Source organism: Diadema antillarum, unplaced genomic scaffold (genome assembly GCF_040938485.1).
Source record: "Diadema antillarum isolate AM-2024a unplaced genomic scaffold, OU_Dant_1.0 seq00001602_RagTag, whole genome shotgun sequence".
NCBI classification, from domain to species: domain Eukaryota; kingdom Metazoa; phylum Echinodermata; class Echinoidea; order Diadematoida; family Diadematidae; genus Diadema; species Diadema antillarum.
This window is the reverse complement of record NW_027272316.1, coordinates 202,584-224,617: the sequence shown is the minus strand read 5'-3', so window position 1 is coordinate 224,617 and position 22,034 is coordinate 202,584. Positions and strand designations below refer to the sequence as shown.

The 22,034-nt window shown below is 36.9% G+C and overlaps 1 protein-coding gene across 2 annotated transcripts in view; it reads left to right on the top strand.

Annotated features, from left to right (window-relative positions):
• The window catches only part of LOC139711007 (ribonuclease P protein subunit p30-like), a 73,208-nt gene extending 51,633 nt beyond the window's left edge, over positions 1-21,575 (top strand). Inside the window, exons 6-10 of one of the 2 annotated variants that reach the window (XM_071622924.1) lie at positions 456-602; positions 2,983-3,020; positions 12,110-12,189; positions 14,339-14,453; positions 16,282-21,575. In XM_071622924.1, coding sequence (XP_071479025.1) covers positions 456-602; positions 2,983-3,020; positions 12,110-12,189; positions 14,339-14,453; positions 16,282-16,285 — 384 coding nt within the window. In that variant the 3' untranslated portion in view covers positions 16,286-21,575. Of the gene's footprint in view, positions 1-455; positions 603-2,982; positions 3,021-12,109; positions 12,190-14,338 lie in introns of both variants that reach the window. The other variant, XM_071622922.1, reaches the window with a different exon arrangement.
• Positions 21,576-22,034: the final 459 nt, after the last annotated feature.

Below are 22,034 nucleotides of genomic sequence, written 5' to 3'. Positions count from 1 at the left end.
GCGTCCTTCTCAAATCGTTCGCGTGCTCCGTGAAATCCCACCCTAAGCAGGACCTGGCAACTTCATCATAACAGGATTCCTGTGTATGGGGAAAACATAAAATTCATTGCAGGTGGTTAAAAAAAAAAAGAAATATCCTGTTACCATTCCAGTTGTAGGTCCAAACCATACGAAATTAGTTAGTAGCTTTATGTCATTATATACTATGGAATTAACACAGTAACACATCTCCATAAATGTAATGATTAGCTCCTTACACAGCAAGTTCTTAATTTTGACTATTTATTTTGTGCAGGAGGAACACCATTTTAAAATGATTTGATTCATCAATCACAGTTGTTATCGGATCATGCTGTGGTCAACATGTTTAACCACTTTGTTGGATAGGGCTGGAAAGTGGTAAAGCAGTTATGAATAGCCACTTATAAAAACTTTTTTCATTTCATTTTGTTCAGGCAATAGAGAGAGGTGTGCATTTTGAAATCTGCTATTCCCCAGCCATAAGGGATGCCAGTCTCAGAAAGAGCATTTTCCACAATGCTCTAACCCTGGTTGCAGCTTGTAAAGGAAAGAATATCATCCTTAGCAGTGATGCGGGAAATGTGAGTATTGAGTGAGTACCAATTAAAACTAACTTCACATCTACACACAAGAATCTTTGTGTTTTTCAAAATGACAGACACTGCTTATTTAATGATGCTCTGAGAAATGTATGTTTTCATTTGTTATATTGAAATTCATCATAAGCAAACAAATGATAAAAAGCACAGAGCGGATAATGTTGCGGTCTGAATTTTTACTTTGTTGTAACTGGAGTTTGGTGTATAAATGTGTTCTTGATAACAGGAGTGCACTGTATAACTTAGTTATCTGTGAAATGTCCAATTTTAGCTTGCTGTGCATCAGCCATCAGCTCAAGTGAGCTTTTGCGACCAATTTTATCTACAGCAGTGGTGGATCCAGGCAGGGGCATAATGGGCGCAGGCCCCCTCCTTTAATTTTTCAAATGCATATGTGCCTTTATTATTATTATTTTTATTACTCATCAAATTGCCTTTGATAAAGCTCAGGTTTTTATAGGTTTTCTCCTGTTTACTATACCACCCTCACTGATGATTTGGCGTTCTTTTTATGCCTCCGCCACGAAGTGGTGCCGGAGGCATTATGTTTTCGGGTTGTCCGTCCGTCCGTCCGTCCGTCCGTCTTTCCGTCCGTCCGTCCGTCCGTCCGTCCGTCCGTCCGTCCTTCCGTCCGTCCGTAATGAATTTTGTGGACAGGGTAACTACCAAAACCTTTTGAGGTATCCTAATGAAACTTGGCATGTATGTGTATTAGGGGGTGAAGTTGTGCCTATCAACTTTTGGGTGCACATGCTCAAGGTCAAAGGTCAAAAGGTCAAGGTCAAATGCTTAAAATTTTACTATTTCCCCCATATCTATGCAATGCCTGAAGATATTTTCTGGAAACTTAGTGTATACATGTACTACCCAATTAAGATTCTCTGGTGAAAGTTTGGGGTCATGAGGTCAAAAGGTCAAAGGTCAAAAGGTCAAATAAAATGTTAGATTTTCACTTTTTTCTCTGTATCTTGGAAATTGTTCAAGGTATCTTCATGGAACATAGTATATATATGCATCTACTGACTGGCAGTGGTTATCTAGGGAATTAAGGGTTCATGGGGTCAAAGGTCAGGGGTCAAAGGTCAAGGGCAATACTTCAAAATTTTACTATTTTCCTTATGTTTATGCAATGCCAGCAGGACTTTTTTTTTTAACTTGATGTATGCATGTATAACCCAATAGAGATTCTCTGGGATTTTTTTTTTGCCAAGAAGGTCAAAGGTCAAAGATCAAGTGAAAGTGCTGAACTTAATTCTTTCTCCATATCTCGGAAGTGGCTCAAGTTATCTTGAAACTTAGAACATGCTGAATTTATGTATGTTCTGCCTGACAGTGATTCTCTTATAAATCAAAGGCCAGATGAAAATGATAACAATTTACTGTTCAATACAGAAATTGCGCTTTTTCTCCATACCTTGAAAATTACTCAGTGCATAAACTTATGAAATGGTCAAAGTCAAGTTAAAGTTCTTAAATCCCCAAATACATGCTCTCCTATTCATCCAATAAACATAGGTCAAGGAAGGTAAACATTCAATACATTTGTGACAAACATGTCATTTTAATATTTTGCCAATTTTGTGAAAATGTAATCACACATTGTCCACATGTACTATAGACCTATTAGGAGAATCATGCATTATGGCGGAGGCATACCAGTCGCCATAGCGACATTTCTAGTTTTTTATGCCTCTGCCACCTAAGTGTCGCCGGAGGCATTATGTTTTGGGGTTGTCCGTCCGTCCTTTCATCCGTAATCAATTTTGTGGAAAGTGTAACTGTAATTTCAAGTTTGTTCATGGATGATCCCGGGATGCCCTCTTAGGACTGGGACCAAATTGGTCACCAGTTTTTACATTTTTGTCATCTTCTTGAAAATGCAGGGCAAATTTTCACCAAGCTTTGCAGATATTGCTAGGATTATGTAGTAGTGTACCATGTAGTACTTGTTTTTGCACAAATGGGCATCATGCCTAGCTTAGAGGCCCCCATAATGCCTTGAACCCCCAAATTGGAGAATCTTAAAAATTCTTCTATAAAACAAGAAATGCTCTGAGAAAGAGGTAAATAAATAATTATGTGGAAGATAAATTTGCTATACTCGGGTTAGGGCTAGACCCAATGGTTCTTTGTCTGTGTTATGGTTATGGATCAGAGGGCTTGTATACTTCAGTTGTGTCATTGAAATGAGTTGCAGTTGTAATCCATTTGCTGTTTTTTACTGGTAAATATTATACATGTCAGTAGATAACTGATTATGTAGCCAGACCAAAATGAAAACAAAGCAAAATAGAAGAATACGTAGATGGTCTTTGTGCATTTTGTATCATTCAATTTTTTTCTCTTTCATTATATATAACAGGTGTTGGATCTCAGAGGCCCACATGATGTAGCCAACCTGTATCCTTGTCTAACGTCAGATGCAGGTGTATTTTAATAATCTCATTTGCATGCAACTTTTTGTTATGTAATACATTCATTTTGTATGTTTGTTACGTATCTTAACATCACTTAGTATGACTTAAAAAAAGTTAAATTGTTCATTTCTTTGAAATTATTTAGAATGAATACCTCACCCCCCCCCCCCCCCCCCCCCATCAGAAAGTTAAGATTTTATGTCAGTTTGTGGGATTTGCTGAAATTTAAGCATGTGTCTACTCAGGGAGGTGTTACATAAGGAGAAGAAGAAGAATCTCTCCTTTATACCCATGTTCCATGCCGCAGAGAAGTTATGCGCTGTATAGCAGGTGTTAATGAATTACTTCTTGTGCATCGTTCCTCGTTCACCGTTCACAACAAATCGAATGAGCAGAAGTTCGCTGTCCCTTCGAATATATATATATATATATATATATATATATATATTTTTTTTTTTTTTTTTGCAGCAATAATTGTTTGTGTAGAGAACAGGACATGCAACCAAAAATCAGAGAAAAATTGGACCTTTTTAACTGTTAAATGCTATTAAACATGCGGACACATACATTAGCCAAATACTTAGTCTGAAAGATTTCACATTCAGGTAATGCACTTGACAAAAAAAGGAAAAAAAAAAGGAAAAGATAAATAAAAAATAAATAAATGTGCGCGAGATGGTTAAATGCTCACTTTTTGTGCGATATTAATATTCTTTTTATGCCTCTGCCACGAAGTGGTGCCGGAGGCATTATGTTTTCGGGTTGTCCATCCGTGCGTATGTACGTCTGTACATCCATACGTCCGTCCGCATTCGTTTACGTGATAACTTGAGTAATGTTGACTGGAATTTTACCAAACTTGGTCCAAGTATAAAGTATGATGGGGCAATTACTTGAGAAGATTTTGGATGAAATCGGCCAAAGGTCAAAGGTCAAGGTCAAATCATGAAATTGTATCCGTTTACTCAATTACTCAAGACTGGATCAAGCAAATTTCACCAAACTTTGTCTGAGGATGATATATGATGGGACAATTACTTGATTAGTATTTGAGTGAAATTGGACAAAGGTCAAAGATCAAGGTCAAATCCTAAAATTTATCTGTTTACGTGATAACTCAAAACTGGATGAAGCAGCTTTCACCAAACTTGGTCCAAGGATGATGTATGATGGGGCAATTAGTTGAGTAGATTTTAGTGACATTGGCAAGAGGTCAAAGGTCAAAAGGTCAAGGTCAAATGCTAGAAATGTTGCTATTTCCCCCATATCCATACAATGCCTGAAGATATTTTCTTGAAACTTAGTGTAGACATGTACTACTGCATTGAAAAATTCTCCAGATAGAGTTTCATGTCATAAGGTCAAAGGTCAGAAGGTCAAAGGTTAGGTGAAAATGTTACAATTTCACTTATCTCGCAAATGGTTCAATGTACACTCAGCAAAAAAAGAAAGTAAACACTTTTTCGAGGTCATGTTTTTCATAGAAAATTTTTATAAAAATCAGTGTATTATATATCATATTGAAGGGAATTTTATTGGCTATTAAGCTAATAGGTTGATTAGAAAGAAAACTTAATGCATGAGTGAGCACAATCGTTTTTGTCCTCCAAGGCACAAAATCAAAAATTGCAAAAATTGACATGTTCTCTTTCATTTGCAAGTGCGCTTCACGATAACATTGACAACAAAAGACCGGTTTAACACAATGAGAGACATGAATGAAATAGGAAAAATAAGTTTTTGTTCTCTTTATCTCTTTATAACCTCAAAGAAAAACAGTGGGAAACTAAAGGGGAAAAATAAGAATTTTCTGTCGAGTCAAACTTCAAATGACAGGGAATAATAAGCATAAAGATGATTAAATGAGCAGAATTTCTTTATTTGTTTCTTTTAATCTAGTGATTTAAGAATCCATTGGACAATTTCTAGAACCAAACATTTACAATTTCCTAATTTGAAAAAAAGCTCAAATTTGTACCATTTTTGTTAATTATTACTTCTTCTCTTATTTCATTTGAACTTTGTTTTGACATAAATATGCTTTATTTTCCTACACTATTTTTAGCCTTCGTTGATCTTTTGGGCTTTAAAGGTATCATAGAGATCAAAGGTTTAGTTTTTCGACTTAATTCATGTTTCTTTTTGTGTGAAAATTGTTCTTATTGTTCAATAGAAGAACACATACGCATGAATGACAAGTTGTTCAATTTTGGAATTTTTACTTTTGTGTCCTGGAAGAGAAAAACAATGATGTTCACTCATGCGTAAAGTTTCCCTTTATGTTGACCTACCAGGTTGATAGCCAATTAAATTACCTTCAATATGGTATATAATACATAAGCTTTCAGCCAAATATTCTATGAAAAATCTAAACTTGAAAAAGCGTTTACTTTCTTTTTTTCTGAGTGTATCTTCATGGAACTTGGTACATACGCATGTACTGACTGGCAGGGATTATCTAGAGAATGTAGGGGTCATGGGTTCATAGTCAGGGGGTCAAAGGTCAAGGTAAACTCCTCAAAATTTAACTATTTCCCTCATATACTAGTTTATGAGCAAGTACAAGCTATTTGATCACACAAGACTGAAAATTCAAAATGGATCAATCTACGTAAACTTGGTATCATTTTAAAGCTAAGAAGTTAAAATACACGAATTTCAAAAAGAAAAAGTAAAAATCTTTCCGCATAACCAGCAATAAATTAATTAATCTGCATAAATTAATATTTAGAGTAACGCGTGGGACATTAGAAAATTCTGCATTTTAAAATATATCTTTTAATTTTTACAAGTTTTTATGAAAATAAGTATGGTGACCTTAAGTCTGAAAAACAAGTTATCATGTCAGTGATTTTCAGTTTCTCAACTGATTTAATATGCAAATGAGGGCTGGGTCAAAATTTGCATGTCCCACGCGTTACTTTTTTAGGTCATTATTTCTCATTTGCATAAAAGTTAATGATTTAATTGACTTGAAACTTTCAGAAGACCAAATTCACAGTGGACCTAATCATATCCAAGAGATAAAAAGTTAGTCTGATAAATCTCATACTTGCAATTTTGATTAAATTTAGTAACGCGTGGGATGATTTGTGTACAAGTCAGTGGAAGTGTACTAAATCTTAGTCTATGGGAAATGTGTACATTATTGAGGGATTTTTTTGTAATTTTCTGAATTCTGACTTGAAATTTGGTGAAAAGTTCCACTTTGGATAAATAATTCATAAAAGATCATTACATGCTATTTTCAAGGTCACATTCAAAGTCAAATGTCAAAAAATAAAGGATAACACAGGCATTTCATATTTTTTATTATATCTATGTTCTGGTGGGTCTAAATCATTGAAATATGCAAGAATTTATTAGAAATACATCTATTTAGATAATTAATACCACATATTAAAGTTTCTCTGAGTAATTGTGCAATTCACATCACAATATTCATAGTGACAAAAATGTCCCACGCGTTACTATACCTATCTTTCTATAATTGTCCTTGAGAGAAAACAGTTTCTTGATTTTTTCTGAAATATTTTGTTTCAGGTACAGTTATTGTTGTAGAAAAAGATGTTTGTAATGATTTTATAGTAAACCAAGTATTTTCACAATAATTGAGATAAAAAGTAAAAGAAGAAAAAAGACAATCTTTCTGGTCCCACACGTTCCTGGAGAATAAATTTGCATAAATTAAATACTGAACGTGTGATTCTCATTATTTCTATTGTTTTGAACGAAGATACCTACTAGCTATCAAAAGCAGCCCAACATATGAAGTTTCAATCTCAACAGTGCAATATAGGGCTAAATCTTCTTGTGATGTCCCATGTGTTACTGGTGCAAAATAGCTTGGACTTGCCCTTATGCAATACTTGCATTATCATTTTTCATACTGATTTATTATATTACCTGATGGAGATTCTCTGGGAAATTTCCAGTCAGAAGGTCAAAGGCCAGGTTTAAATGCAAAAAAAAAAATCTAATTTATACTGTAATTACACTCTTTCTTCATACCTTGAAAATTACTCAATGCATAAAATTATAAAAGGGTTGGTCAGAAGTCAAGTAAAAATCCTCAATTCCCCAAATACATGTAACTGCACTCTTAGACAATTACAGCAAACCTAGTTCAAGGAAAGTGAACATTCAAAATATTTCTAACAAACCTGTCATTTCAGTATTTTGACAGTTATGTGAAACTGTCATAACATATTGTGAAGACATTGTACCATACACCTATCGGGAGAATCATGCATTATGGCAGAGGCATCAGTCGCCATAGCGACATTTCTATTTTTTTTTTTTCAGTCCTGGGGTTTTGATAACAAAAAGATATGAAGAAAAACTGGAAAGATTTGCTCTGTAACATACAGTCAACCTTGCCTAAGTCGACCTTGCGCAAATCAAAAACTCGGCCAAATCGAAGCCCCAGAGAAGTCCCAATTTTCTCTTTACTTATTTCTTTAAAGTGATCTTTTTAACAAGTCGAAATTTACAAGTCGAATTTCCGCTATGTAGAAGATGATTTTAAGTCCAGATTTAAAATACATGTCATTTTTATTGCACGCACAAGTCAAAGTTTTTTGTTCCCCCCCCCCCCCGTACGTAGTTCAAACATGAAGTAAAGCATTCTTGCATTCTTTTATAAGTGTACAAAGGAAAATACATTACTATTCTAATAGAACTCTACCAACAGTCCAATTCAAGTGAACCCTAATTGTTCCTCTATTCTTGATGTCCAGCTGAACAGAACATAAATTACACATACCAAGGTAGAGGCATTCTTGTGTCCTCTTCACTTTCTTGATGATGATTCATGCATGGTAATGAATGATGTGATTGATAATGATTACGAGTTATCAAGAGTGAAGACTGGAGATAAATACGTGTAATTTGCCCACACACTTACTCTTACAACGATGGTTGTAACTGCATAAAAAGACATTACATGCAATGCGTTTCAATTATTGCAGTCCAATAATCAAGCTTCAAGATTCTTTTATACAAACTCAAACAAAACAAAAACACTATATATAACATATTGCTACAGTCAGCTGTGATTTAATGGCCAATACAAACAAAAAGGCATTGCATGATGAAATTTCATGAGGATATGTAAATTTGACCCAAAAAAATGACTTTGTGGAAATCGAATTTTGCACAAGTCGATGTGTTTTCGTCGGTCCTAATAGATTTGACTTAGGCAAGGTTGACTGCATTACTAAAAAGTTCCAAAGAGGATTTCACCCTTTCCTCTGCAATACAGGTTAAAATTGTTCAAATCAAGAACCTCTCATTTGGTCTCCATATCATAGTGGAAGTGTCGTGGCCGAGTGGATAAGAGCACACGTCTCTGAATCACATGAGCGTGATTTAGGTTTGTGGGTTTGAGCCCCACGAAGTCCGACATGTTTGCCCTTCAGCATGGCATTTTATCCACATTGCTGCTCTACACCCAGGAGTATAAATGGGTACAAGGTAGGATGAGAATGTTTGTTTGTTGATCAACATATGCACACCTGTAAAATAGCGACTGACTGGAATGCTCTCCAGGGAGTGGAGAGTGAGCACTGACAGTGCTGGCTGGAAATAATGTATCCAGAGACTGGGAGTAATAATAGTATGAATACACTTAGAGTACTCAAACAGAGTAGATTTAGCACAATACAGTGGACTCCCGTTATATCGAAGTCCTCAGGACCGGCAGTTTTTTTTCGTTATATCGAAATTTCGTTATAACCGAACAAATTAACAATAAAGAACAAAGAGTAGATAATTTTGCGGACTGAATTTTTTCTTCGTTGTAACCGGAATTTTGTTATAACCGTATTTGTTATAACGGGAGTGCACTGTATAAATTCATATTGTTACCTCTGCCAAGGAAGGAGGAGGTTAAGTGATCATCTATGTTGGTTTGTCTGCAAAGTAGCTCAAAAAGTTGTGTATGGATTAAAATGAAACTTGCATAAAAAGTCAATACAGTGAAACCGCGTTATAACGAGTTCGGTTATAACGAGGAACCGCTTATAACGAGGTGACGGCGTCGGTCCCGTTTTCCTTCGCGTGTAAACCTATGGCGGAACAAATCGGTTATAACGAGTTCGGTTATAACGAGATTCCGGTTATAACAAGGACAATTTCGGTGCATCATGATAAAGAAAAACATAAGCAATTTGATCGGATATAACGAGGTTCCATTTTCTTGACTTGCTGCTTTCAAACACGTGACAAATGAAACATTGAAAACCAAATTCACGCTATCCAAGTCTCTTTCCCGTTTTGCAGAGTACCGTTCCGTCCGTGTTTTCTTCTAAACCACGCAATAAAACACAGAAATACCTTCCGATGTTCCTATTATACTAAGTTATTGAATACAATCATTTGATTTCCTTTTTCGCGAGATACGCATCCGGTGGCAGTACCGTAAAAATAGTTGAATAACGCTTATTAATCTACTTTCAATTGCGTCGGTGTTCAGAAAAGAAAAAACGCATTTAACAGTTTGAATAGCTCTGGGTTTGTTCATTATCGATAACTCTAGTAACACTGCAATTCACTATGAAGATTTTTTTTTCTTTCAGAATGGTCTATGAGATACAGATTTGTGTAAGAAGGATCACGACCTTCCAAATTCAATCCTGTCGCATATTTTTCAAGAACGGATGTACAAAACGCGAAGAGATATTCGGAAGAAAATAAAGAACGCATTTTAAATCCCTTCGGGCGCAACGATCATTATTAGGCTATATTGTATAAGACTACAGCCATGACGGCCGAAATGATTCATGAAATCATTGCATTCCCGCTGGGCACCAACATGTACAGATTTGTGTAAAAAGGATCACAACCTTTCAAATTCAATCCTGTCAAATATTTTTCAAGAATTGATGTACAAAACGCGAAGAGATTCTTGGGAGAAAATAAAAAAGGTTCGGGCGCAACGATCATACTACCTACAGGATTACAGCCGAAATGATTCATGAAATCATCGCATTCCTGCTGGGCATCAACTGGTACGATTTGCGTAAAAAGGATCACAACCTTCCACATTTAATCCTGGCCCACATTTTTCAAGAACGGATGTACAAAACGCGAAGAGATTTTCGGAAGAAAACAAAGAACGCATATTTTTTAATCCCTTCGGGCGCAGCGATCATACAGCCAAAATGATTAATTAAATCATCGCATTCCCGCTGGGTACCAACAGGTACAGCTTTGCGTAAAAAGGATCAATTCCAAATTCAATCCCGCCGCATATTTTTCAAGACGGAAGTACAAAACACGAAAAGATTTTTGGAAGAAAATAAAGAACGTACTTTAATCCCTTCGGGCGCAACGATCATATAATTACAGCCAAAATCATGCATGAAATCATCGCATTTCCGCTGGGCACAAACAGGTAGGGGCCTACAGCTTTGCGTAAAAAAGAAGAATCAATTCCAAATTCAATCCCGCCGCATATTTTTCAAGAACGGAGTACAAAACGCGAAAAGATTTTCAGAAGAAAATAAAGAACGTGTTTTTGATCCCTTCGGGCGCAACGATCATACATTGTATATGATTACCGCCGAAATGATTCATGAAATCATGGCATTCCCGTTGGGCACCAACAGCGTAAAATACGTCGCAAGTTACGGTAAACAACGTATGTGTGTTACTACTCTTTTTGCGCTTGAAAAAACTTAACAAGCGCATTTTATACAATCTGATTTTTTTTTTTATTGTCATTTTACATTGCATTTCACAAACGAAAAAACATTATTCTTTCAGAATGGTTCAATACAAGAGGAAGAGATAGGAGTAGAAAGAATCACGAATATGATCCTGCCGAGTAGGCCTACTTCTCAAGAACGTATGAACAACTATTATGCGATGAGACATTTGGAAGAAAAATAAAGAATGAACGCTTTTCAACCCCTACTTTGTTCGTCTTTTTTTTTTTTGTATCAATTCACAAATAATTTCCCTTAAATTCTCTTAGTAATAGCGATCCATGATCATGTAATAACAACGCAAAGGACGTTCTTAAGTTTGATTGATGGGCATATGACGTCATGCTTATGTTTTTCTTTGTTTTTGATGCGTACGGTTATAACGAGGTACCGGTTATAACGAGGTAATATCGCCGGTCCCACGGACCTCGTTATAACGGGGTTTCACTGTATTGACTCAAAGGAACACCTCATTCAATTTTAGTAGTGATCCGGGAATTTTTATGGATTTTTTAAAGGATTTTGAAACTGTGCGTACTAGAGGTTTACATATGTGCACTAAAGCGCATGCTCTGCTTTGGGAAGGCGCCGTGCAATGACGTAAACAAAAGACTTTTATATGGGAAGTTGCATGCGTGCAAGGGTGGAAATGAGTTGCTGGCTTGGCGGAGGTCTGTGCTCTCTAAGTGCTCTTCTAGTCATTATTATTAAAACTCATTTATAAATGAGTGGCTTGGAGCATAGAACATCAAAGGCAGTGGAATGCTTGGCATTCAAGGTTTAAAGACAGTGCTAGAATTTCTGTATTTTTGTCCGTATTTTGCAAATGGCTCAAAGTATTGTCATGAAAATTGGTGTATTGATCGTGTGAAACCATGGTCTCACATCGGTAAAATGTTCTGTAGACCTATTGGGATTACTGTAAAACATGATATATTCGCGGCATGAAATTTTCGCGAATTGGAGCCGACGGCCTTTTTCGTGGCATGAAATTTTCGCGAATTGCCACTGGCGTTCAATGCATGTAGTGTAGACAAAAACTTTCGCGTGCATTTTAATTTCGCGAATTTTGGCGCTCGCGAAATTCGCGAAATTAAAATGCACGCGAAAATTCCTCGTTTTACGGTATAATGCACTATAGTGGAGGCATACCAGTCACGTAGCAGCATTTCTTGTTTCATTATACTCATTATGAAAATAGTGGGCTACTTCATCCATTTAACATTTTAATTGCTTCCTCATAGACTCACTTGTATATGATTGTTCTTGGCATTAATATAGATGAATTTATTTCAAATATCAAATAGAATTTGAAAGTATTAAAACATTTTAGTTACAAACCTTTACCAGCTGTGTTTCACAGAGGACACCTTCTTGGATTGACTGAAGACCAGGCAAAAGCTGCTGTGTCATCAAATTGTAGAGCTGTGCTTATGCATGCAGGTTTGTATGTTTGATGTGATGAAAATTACCATGATTTTTTTTTTTTTTAATTGCCAATGGAGGTCAGGTAGTGAAAATGTAAGTTTACTTAAAGAGGGGGGAATTGTACAAGTAGTTGAGATTTCTGATGGAACAATCTTGCAGCAGATATCTTGGTTTATTTTATAAAAATCTCATTTCAGTTTCCTACACACACTTTACCAGTGCTGTTGGTATGTCATATTTCTGCAATGCCAGTCTTTACCTACAACATATGGCACTTTTCTGGATGTTTGGATTTAGGCACCAGCAAAAGGAAATGCTGCTCTGAGATGAAGCACATAAAATGCATTACTTGATGATGCAAGGTAGTGATCAAGAAGTTCTTTGACTAGCATAATTATTGTCCTTGTTGAGCACTATTGGAAAAGCAAGTGTTATGCACATTTGTGGTACTGCATTACCTTCTATGCAGTGAAACATCTCATGATGATTGATAAAGTTCTATACATGTAGCTTTGTAATAAAGCATCTCTCACTGTGCTGTTATGCCTTTGCCTTAAAGGATGCCAGAGGCATTTTGTTTTCAGGCTGTACATCTGTCCGCCTTGTCTGTCCTCTATCTTGTTATGACAAGAATAGATAACTCGCTCAATGAATTTTCTTGGTATCTGGCCCAGTTATGCTACATGAGATGTAGAAGTGGTGATATGATATTTGGCAAAAATCCCTCATTTCATTTCTTTATTGTCCAAATTATGTATAAAAACATGACATGGAAATTTGATTTTGTCACACATTCATAACACATATTGACAACAGATCAATAACAAATTACATTACATATGAAACATCAAATGAATACTCAAAAAATTCAGGGAATTAAACATACATCACGACACAGACTAGCATCATGTGTTGAACGTGCAAAGAGGGGAAAAATAAATATATTTGTGTACATACACAGAAAACTATGAAAGAGTCAATTGCTGCAAGAGGTATATATAACCACAAATTCTGAAACACCTTACTTTATACAAACCATCCCAACATCATAATCCATAAATTATAACACATATTGCACATATTCCTTACACCCCTCCCCCCATACACACAGCTAAAATCTGCTTCCTTTCATTGATGCCCTGACACGCCTTATGTGCACAATCAAACAACTACTGCACATTAACATACCAAAAAAAAAAAATCCATACATACATTTACATCATTGTGAATCAAATGTGTCTTTTTCCGATATACTGTGAAGGATCATGGGATATTTCCAAAACATAAAAAAATATATATATACATTTCTGTTAATACTTCATTTCAGATACCATAAAAACCAAAGGTCACAAGTAGGGATGTCATTTGATAGTGCAATTTGGCAAGCAGGACAGAAATAGAAGATGCTCATTTCCATTAAACGATAGTAGTGAAGGGCAAGGTCAAAATTAATTGTACTTTGCACAAAAAGTAGCTTCCAGTAATTATACCCCTGCATACACAAAGTGTATAAGGTTCATCTGGCCCAAAAATTGTACGAGGTACAAGATGAATAATAACGTTATTTGGTGTCATGGAACGAAATTTATTGGAAAATATTTTCTATTATGCAAAGAATGTGAGGGGTCAGCACCTTGATGGGTGATCAAAATTAATGAGCTTCATCAAAATGTAAACGAAGGGTCTCTATTCATAGCAGACATATAGGCCCGAATTCACAAAGGTGGTACAATCTTTGTCCATGTTTTAAACCATAGATAAGTGTCGCATGACCTATTTCGTCGACGAAATTACCATTTCGTTAACAAAATGTGAATATTTCATCGACTGCTGATTTCGTAAACGAAATAGGCCATGCGACACTTGGCGCCCCATACTAAACTACGGTCTTTGTCCATGGTTTAAACCATGGACAAAGATTGTACCACCTTTGTGAGTTTGGGCCAGTGTGATTGTGTGAAGCAGAAACATCCTAGAGGGCTACATTTAACAGTCAAATTGATCTACTTTTATTTTCTGCTACCCTCCCTTCAATACTTGAAGTGGCATAGGTTGGACATTTGTTCTCATTTTGTTTGGTGTTTCCTTTTTTTGAGAGAAAAAGAACTAGTTTTAATGACTAGAAACTATATACTATTTATTCATTCTGTATCTTCCCACACAGTTACCCGAAACACCACCATCAAGTCTGCTATTTCCATACAGAGGGTCGTTGACCTTGCTCCAGAGGACATATGGAAGGTCAAGGCTAGTTTTGATGCCAGCAGTCAGTCTCTAGAGTATGTGAAGCAGCAGTCAGTGGAAACTGAAAAACAGAACTTGAAGAGGACTGCATTTGGTCTTAGCAAGACTGGTAGTCAGCCTGAGGAAAAGAAACAAAAGAGATGATAGTTTTGCTCACAGGAAGATACCATGTTCTCCTCATGTAATAGTCCTGTGACGAGACCCTCACCACTGCTTGTGAATTTTTTCTGCTTCTTTTTTGTGCCTCCGCGATGAAGTGTCATTGGAGGCATTATGTTTTCGGGTTGTCCGTCCTTCCGTCCGTCCTTCCATCCGTCCGTCCTTCTGTCCGTCCGTCCGTAATCAATTTTGTGGACAGCATAACTAAACAGCTGTTTGAGGTATCCTAATGAAACTTGGCAGGTATATGTATGAGTGGGTGAAGTTGTGCCTATCAACTTTTGAATGCAGATGCTCAAGGTCAAAGGTCAAGGTCAAATGCACAAAATTTCACTATTTCCCCCTTATCTATGCAATGCCTGAAGGTATTTTCTTGAAACTTAGTGTATACATGTATTACCCTATAAAGATTCTCTAGTTAGAGTTTTGGGTCATGAGGTCAAAGGTCAATTGAAAATGTTAAAATTTCACATTGTTCTCCATATCTCGGAAATGGTTCAAGGTAACTTCATGGAACATAGTACATATGCATGTACAGACTGGCATTGATTACCCTGGGGAATTTTGGGGTCATGAGGTCAAAGATTATGGGTCAAAGGTCAAGGTCAACTCATAAAATTTCACTTTTTCCATTTTATTTATGGAATGCCTGCAGGATTTTTCGTGAAACTTGGTGATTATATGTATTACCCAATAGAGATTCTCTAGGAAGTTTTTTGCCAAAAAGGTCAAATGTCAAAAGGTCAGCGGTCAAGTGAAAGTGCTTAAATTTCACTTCTTCCATATCTTGGAAGTGGCTCTAGGTTTCATCATGAAACTAATGTTTATGCATGTTCTTCCTGACAGTGATTCTTAAGTGATTTTTAAGGTCATAGGGTTAAAGGCCTGGCAAAAAAGCTAACAATTTGTTATTTAATACAGAAATTACACTTTTTCTGTATTACTTTGAAAATTACTCAATGCATAGACACAATATAGTTCAAGGAAAATGAACACTCAACACATTATAACATGTCATTTTAATATTTTGCCATTTGGATGAAACTGTCATCACACACTGTCAATACTTACTATAGAACTATTAAGGGAATCATTCATTATGGCAGAGGCATACCAGTCGCCATAGCGACATTTCTAGTTATCAAAATGTTGTAGAATTATCTCAGATTTAGAAAAGTATGGTATGTCAAGATTGCTGCTCTTTGTCAGTTTTACGTCAAGTATAATCAAAACAATCAGGAAGCATAGGAAACTTCAGCTGCCATAGTCCTTTGAATTGACCACTGACACTTTTAGTGCCTTAATCCAATGAAAGTGAGTTTCAGTCGAAAATTTTTTGTACTATAAAGGCAGTTGTTCATAGAAGAGCAGTTATTTTTGTTTAGATTGCTTTTAAATGTTTGTTCTATTAGTAATGTTTTGTTTTTGAATGTTTGTTCTGTGGGTATTTTTTAAAAAATCTGGAACCAAACAACTGAGGTCCACAATCGGGCAAAACTTGTAGATTTCAAACCATAATTCAGTATTCTGAGGAAGAACTTTGTCTATCGCTATCTCAAATCATCAAGTTATATGCTACTAGCAGTCCCACACATTATATTTTATATCTCTTTGTCAGAACTGCCACTATTGCACAATCATCAACAAAATCAGCAGTCTACAAGGTTTGCCAAAATGACAAACCTGTCTTGATATTTTGCACAGATGAATGTCTGAGGCAGGACTAGCAAGGGGAAAAGACCTAAACATTTCTTCACCGAGTTTCGCCTGTGCGGTTGGTGCAAAGTGCTGAGATTAGACAGTAGCTTGTACGAGCATGCCTGGTAATATCTCCATCCTGCAGCAGTTCCGCCTGAAACAAAGGCAATACCTGGACCCGACAATGTGGAAGCAATGAGTGATGAGTGGTAAAAATGCATATTGCACACAGAAGTTGTAAATTCTATAAACAACATCAAATGTTTCATATTGCCTTTTCACAGAAATCATAGCCATGATATAATTATTTCATTGGCATGTGTTTGGAAAGCAAAATCAGATAAGCAGAAGTCAATAACTTACTGGCTTTTAAAATACTCTTTGAAGGGAAGAGCACATGTCTTACATAATACAGTGCCATCTTTTGCCTGGCCAGGCAAACTAAGGGGTCACAAGTTCGGGTTGATTCTAAAGAATGAATAATTAACATTAACTTCCCTTTAAGTGGCATTTAAATTTACTGTAGTTGCATATTCATTAGTGAAGGGATCAATCACTCCTCAGGCCTGGGAAACAAAGTTGTTCAAATAGTACATGGTAGTCTTTATTGGAGCACCTTGGCGGAGCCTAAAGGCCAAAACAGAGAACCTTTTTTTCAAATTCAGACTCGAAGTAATACAACCTACAACCAAGTCATTACAATGTCAGTAATGACCCAATTTAGCCCTAAAGGAGTTAAAATGCAGCAAAGTGAACACTTTTCACTTTGTTAAAGCAGAACTGCATTGTCAAAATGTGCTCAAATGACATCCCCGTTGGGAGTTTGAGTACTGTAAAAGTGGATATTTTCGCGCGACTAATTATTCACGCTTGACTGAGCAAAAGAGTTTAGCATGTTTTTGATTCCGCGGAATCAAGACATCATGCATAGGAACATATGGCAAGCAAAAATATTCGCGCGCTTTTATTTTCGCGCTAGTTTCTGGTTGCACGAAATGCGCGAAAATTTTAACACCGCGAAAATTTCCACTTTTACAGTACATACTTGTTATTATACCCCCGCCACACATAGTGTGAAGGGGGTATATAGGAATCACTGTGATGTTGGTTGGGCGGGTGGGCAGGCGGTCGGTCGGTCAGTTGGTCTGTTGCAAAATCTTGCGTCGCGAACTCCTCATACAGTTTTGAAGCAATTTAAATGAAACTTAGGGTAAATGATGATATTGAGGTACAGTCAGACCGCAGCACGTATGCTAATGAGCCGATCCGGCAAGATTTATTCAGCACTCTCGTTGACGATCTTTGCATTCAAAAGATGTCTCGTATGTGCGAGATCTTGCGAGAGTTTGACAGGGCTATGGTTTTCACAGTTTAGCGACTTGCACATACATTCATCATGGCTATAAGCCACGGTAAATTGTTCTCCAGACTTTGATCTTTATTTTGATACCAAATTTGCGTATGATATCGGTTCTTATCATGACAATATAATCAGTTGAATATGCGTAAATTTTACCTGCTTTTCATGGAAGATTTTGTCGTCTAAAGTTCGTTTTTGGTTCCTGACCGGATTAAAAAACTGTTGTTTCTGATTTTGGCTTTTTCGTAGAGAGGAAACTTAGATGCTCATCATATATTGGAGTCAAGGAGACGCAAGCATGATTTATACTAGTTTTTCTGTTTTTAAATGTCTGTAAAATTCACTCCTAAACCGGAAGTATGCTCCATACAAAGTGTACAGTGGCGCGAAAGAGCTCTCTCATTGGACAGTGCTTGCATTTAGCTTTACCAATCTTTTAGCTTCTAGCTTCTGTCCAAAGCACAGAAATCTACACGCGTGCCTATGTAAGCATGCGCTATGCACGCATGTTGCATGAAACCGTAGCAGCGTAATGACGTAATGCAAGCGCTGAATGCAAGCGCTGTCCAATGAGAGAGCTTACTCTTGAGATTGCACGGTTTCAAGCTGACCAGCACTGACATCGATGTATGTTTTACTGGTTCCTGACCAGATTAAGCAACAAATTGTCAAGATATTTACATGGATACAAATATTAAGAAATGGATTACCAAATAGTGCATTTTCATTGAGACGCAAGGTGAATTTGGTATTCTTTTGACGTCTTGAACGTGTACTACACGAATTACTTTTTTCATCATTTTTCATTCTCAAATTACCCTATGATATTTTTAATTTACCATAATTTGAGTAACAAGTGACGATAGCTTACATATTTTCCTTGAATTTGATACCAAATTTGTGAATGTAAGGTGTATATTTGTTGCCGAAAGCCCAAGGACAAAATCCCCTTTAATACGCAGCTCATTACGTATGCAAGCCTCGAGCGGGCTTGCATACGAGTTGAATAAATACGAGCGAATTATCGGGTGCTGCGGTCTGACTGGGTATAGATGTACAAGACATGTTTTTTGTGTTTGACGGACAATGCGTTGCCATTGTAACCATAATTTTACCAAAACCTTGGGGATTGAATAACTTCTATATTATTTAAGCAATCAATTTCAAAATTGGTAGCTATGATGATCTATAGGCGTAGTTATGCAAGACACTCTTTGTGTTTGTACTTGACAAAGTGTTGCCATGGTAACCGCATGTTTTCTTTGAAATCTTGTGGAGTGAACAACTTCCAAACTTTTGAAGCAATTGAAATTAAATTTGGTAGGCATTATGGCCTTGAGGCATAGATGTGGAACACATAATTTTTGTGTTTGTCGGATAAAGCGTTGCCATGGTAACCATAATTTTACCAAAACCTTGTGGATTGAATAACTTTCACATTACTGTAAACGTCAATATTTTCGCGCGATCCAGAGCCTCTGCTACTATAGCTTGCTATGCCAGCGTACGATAAGCGACGTAGCGAGCGGCGCGAGTGCGAGTACAAGCGCTCAACTACATAGTACATGTATTTTACTCGATACATGTACTGTAGTACTAGTACTGTAGTCGCGGGGATGTAGCACACCAATCGGCCGTGGGCTCGGTGCGTGCGGTGCGTGCGATGATACTGCTATATGCGTAAACATGTCTGTACTACGTAGCAGTATCTCATCGACGAAGCGCACACAATTCAGCCCGTTCAAAATGTGCACAGAAAATTGCGAAGATATATTCGCGCTAGCCGAACATAGCGCGAAATCCGCGAAAATTTCCACGTTTACAGTATTACAGTAATTAAGGTCAAATTTAGTATGTATGATGATCGGGTGGTGTAGTTATGCAAGACACCAATGTGTTAATATAAGAAAAAATGTGTTGCCATGGTAACCACTCATTTTTGTATCAAATTGAACCATTCAAGCTATGAAGGTGAAATTTGGTATGTATGATGCTCTTTAAGTGTAGTTTTGCAAAATGTCCTTTGTATTTGTATCGGACAATGCGTTGCCATGGTAACCACATTTTTTTTTAAGCCTGTGGAGTGAACTTCTTCCACAGTTTTTAAGCAATTGAAACCAAATTTGATAGGCAGTATGGCCCTGAGGTATAGATGTGGAACACATAATTTTTGTGTTTGTCTCACAAACCGTTACCATAGTAACCACAATTTTACCAAAACCTTGCAGATCGAATAACTTCCATCATTCAAGCAATTAAAGTCAAATTTAGTATGTATCATGATCTAGAAGTGTAGTTTTGCAAGACACCAATGTGTTAGTTTAAGGAAAATGTGTTGCCATGGTAACCACTCATTTTTGTATCAAAATAAACCATTCAAGCTATGAAGGTCAAATTTGGTGTGTATGATGGTCTTTAAGTGTAGTGATGCTGGGGGAAAAGCATGTTTCCATTTGCTGTAAGTTTTATACTCAGTGTCAACTCTGTAATTGTACAGTAAACTAAAATTATTCTGTTTCCAATTCAACAAATGCACAAACTTGGTATTAACGTCATTGCCCTCATGACATCACATACTATAAAGCAACACTAGGGGCGAGGGTATTAATCACCTTCAGTGATAATTCTAGTTTAAAGAGTTTATGTGTTTCCCACAGTGAAACCAAGGAGGAGGGCAATGATACAATGCTCTGAGAGCCCCTGTACCAGAGAGGATAATGATGTCATTGTAATAAAAGTGGTATTCATATCCAGAGCAAGATATAGACCTGCTTTGCCATTGTATGTAGATACCTATTCAGGACCAATGATAATAATTGGAAGGGAAGAAGAGTCGCCCCAATCGGGCTTTGCAGAAATCTATTTTTTCACAAACCGCACTGCAACCAGATTTGGCAGAAATTATCTGCATGGATCGGGAATGCAGACTTGGTCAAAAGATAAATTATCACTGCACCTTTTACCACTTAGTCTAATCACCAGTTAGGCGAACACCATTAGGGCTAAACCCATTTAGGCTACAACCACTTTGTCTATTTACCATTTTGTCTAATTCCCACTTGGTCTAATATCCAGTTCATTGAATGACCAGTGCGGCTGATACCGCTTAGTCTAATTCTCATTTGGTCTGACACCATTTGGTTTAATTTGATCTAATAACCCCTTGGTCCAATGACCACTTGGGATAATTGTCACTTGGTCTAATTAAAAAACATGGCCATGGATTAAAAAAAAAAGGAAGTGTATGCGACCCATAGAGATGTACCTATCAAACATTATATGACTCTACTATACAACCACACGCATGTGTCTTTATCTTACAGCCATCTTACAGCATAGATTAACCCTAATCAGGCTGGGGGGCGGAATCCGCCCCCCCTCAACATTTTGCGAAATATCTTCGCAGCGCGATAAGCTCCCGCCGCGATGTTTCATGACTTTTTTCTTTCAAGTATCGCGCAACTTTTGAGACCAAACTTGTTGCGCCCGCGCGTACCATTTTGACGCGACACCCATTCGAAAAAAAATTGTCAACCCCAAAATTGCTCCAAAACATGATTTTGTGTACAAATCCAATGCAAATTGTGTTTTTTCAATTAATTCACATAAAAATTCATATCTTGACTTAGAATGGACGAAATTAATTTATTTTAGCATAATAAAGCTTTGAAAAATGTCTGTGACAAATTTTGGCCAAAAAACAAACAAAAACAAAAGGTCGAAACACAAAGAAATACATAAGAAATTCAAAAAACAATCAAATACATAAATTAATTTCAAGACAGATTTTTTTTATCCTATGTCTCAGGAGAATGATACAAGAAACATTTTTAAAAAAGAAATTAGCTTAATTAGAGCATTAATAAGTGATTTAGAGCCCAAAACTGATTTTATGCATAAATTATAATAATTGATATAAAATATAAGAAAAATTTTTCGGAGAAAGCAACCATACATTTTGATAGTATACTTTGCGGGCATCGCGTGTGCCGATTTTCGGCGCGATCACGCATTCCATAGGCGAGATCTGAAGGGTGGCGGAATCAGCCCCCCACCCACCCACCCCCCCCCCCCCAAATATAGCATAGCCAAAAAAAGCCCAGCCTGATTAGGGTTAAACTATATGTCTTACAGCCATCACACCATGTGTGGCGGTATCCAAAACATGGGGGGGGGGGGGGGGGGGGGGGCTACAGCCGCATATACTGTACATATATATCCAAATTCACTGCAACACTTCAGCGAATCTTGCACAGCTGAATTAGAAGTGTGAGTGACTCATAGCCTGAAGGCTGCATGTTCAAGTGGGAATTAGACAAACTGGTAGTAGACCAAATGCAATTAGACCAAGTGGCAAAAAAGGAAATACATTAGACCAACTTGCAATTTGACGATATGG